This window comes from Neophocaena asiaeorientalis, unplaced genomic scaffold (genome assembly GCF_003031525.2).
Source record: "Neophocaena asiaeorientalis asiaeorientalis breed wild unplaced genomic scaffold, Neophocaena_asiaeorientalis_V1.1 scaffold134, whole genome shotgun sequence".
Classification (NCBI taxonomy): Eukaryota; Metazoa; Chordata; class Mammalia; order Artiodactyla; family Phocoenidae; genus Neophocaena; species Neophocaena asiaeorientalis.
Window position 1 is genome coordinate 23,455,517 of NW_020185339.1, and position 936 is coordinate 23,456,452.

Genomic DNA, 936 nt, shown 5'->3' on the forward strand with positions numbered 1-936 from the left:
CAAAACAGGGGGGACACAGGAAGCCAGCCTCCCAGCTCCTCCCCCAAGAAGAGCCCCCGTCAGTCCCCGCCCCCAGTTCACACCCACACACAGTTTAAAAATACCAAGCTAGGGTTGGTGGCTTTGTCTGCTGCGTCACTCTGAGCCCAGCCGATGCCCGGCCCTCTGCCGGCCTCCTTGCCTACTCCCGCTTCCCCCATCCACACACAAAGCATCCCCCTCTGGGCTCCTCCAATTCCAAGCTGGCAACCCTACCCCAACTCCTGGCCTGCTCCACCCTCCTGCGTCGGTAGAAGTTCCATCCAAACTTCCCTTCTTGGTGGCTCTCCTCTTCCTGTTCCCCTTCGTTCCCCATTCTCTGTCCCCCTGCTCCCCAAGCTCGCCATTCACAGACGTCCGCTTCGGGTTAGACCCTCCCCACTAGGAACAGCCCTGCAGGGTTCCCCCCTCCTCAACCCAAGGCCTGGTTAGCTGGAGCCCCACCATGCTACTGCCCCGAGGACACCAGGACTGCTGTGCGGGGCCTGGGTGGCAGGGGTGCTTGGGGATGGCACTGCTGGCTGCCTCACCTGCGAGAGGTGGCTTTGCGGGCACACAGGGGCTGAGGCGGCCCACGCGGTCGTGGGAGACGAGGCGGGCTAGCCGCAGCCCCTCATCCATCAGCGTCTGCTGCAGGATGTGGCGGCTCCACAGCCCATGGGCTGGCAACGCCAGAGGCAGGTCAGCAGGGGGCGGCGTCAGCCTTGGGCACGACCCCACAGCTGTGGGCAGGGGCACGGGTCAGGTAGGGGGCCGCAGCCAACGGAACCCTCACCCTCAACCACACAGCCAGCCCCACGGGCCCAGGCCCGTTCGCTCCCGCCCAGCCAGGCCTCCCAGCCCTGTGTCAGGCAGTGGCCTCCTGGCGCCCTCCTCCCACACCTTCCCCCCGCCCCC

At 66.5% G+C, this 936-nt stretch overlaps 1 protein-coding gene across 1 annotated transcript in view; it reads right to left on the minus strand.

Annotated features, from left to right (window-relative positions):
- NAB2 (NGFI-A binding protein 2) overlaps positions 1 to 936 on the minus strand; it is a 5,841-nt gene that overhangs the window by 1,205 nt on the left and 3,700 nt on the right. The window contains exon 6 of the mRNA XM_024736603.1: positions 570 to 775. Coding sequence (XP_024592371.1) covers positions 570 to 775 — 206 coding nt within the window. The remainder of the gene's footprint in view (positions 1 to 569; positions 776 to 936) is intronic.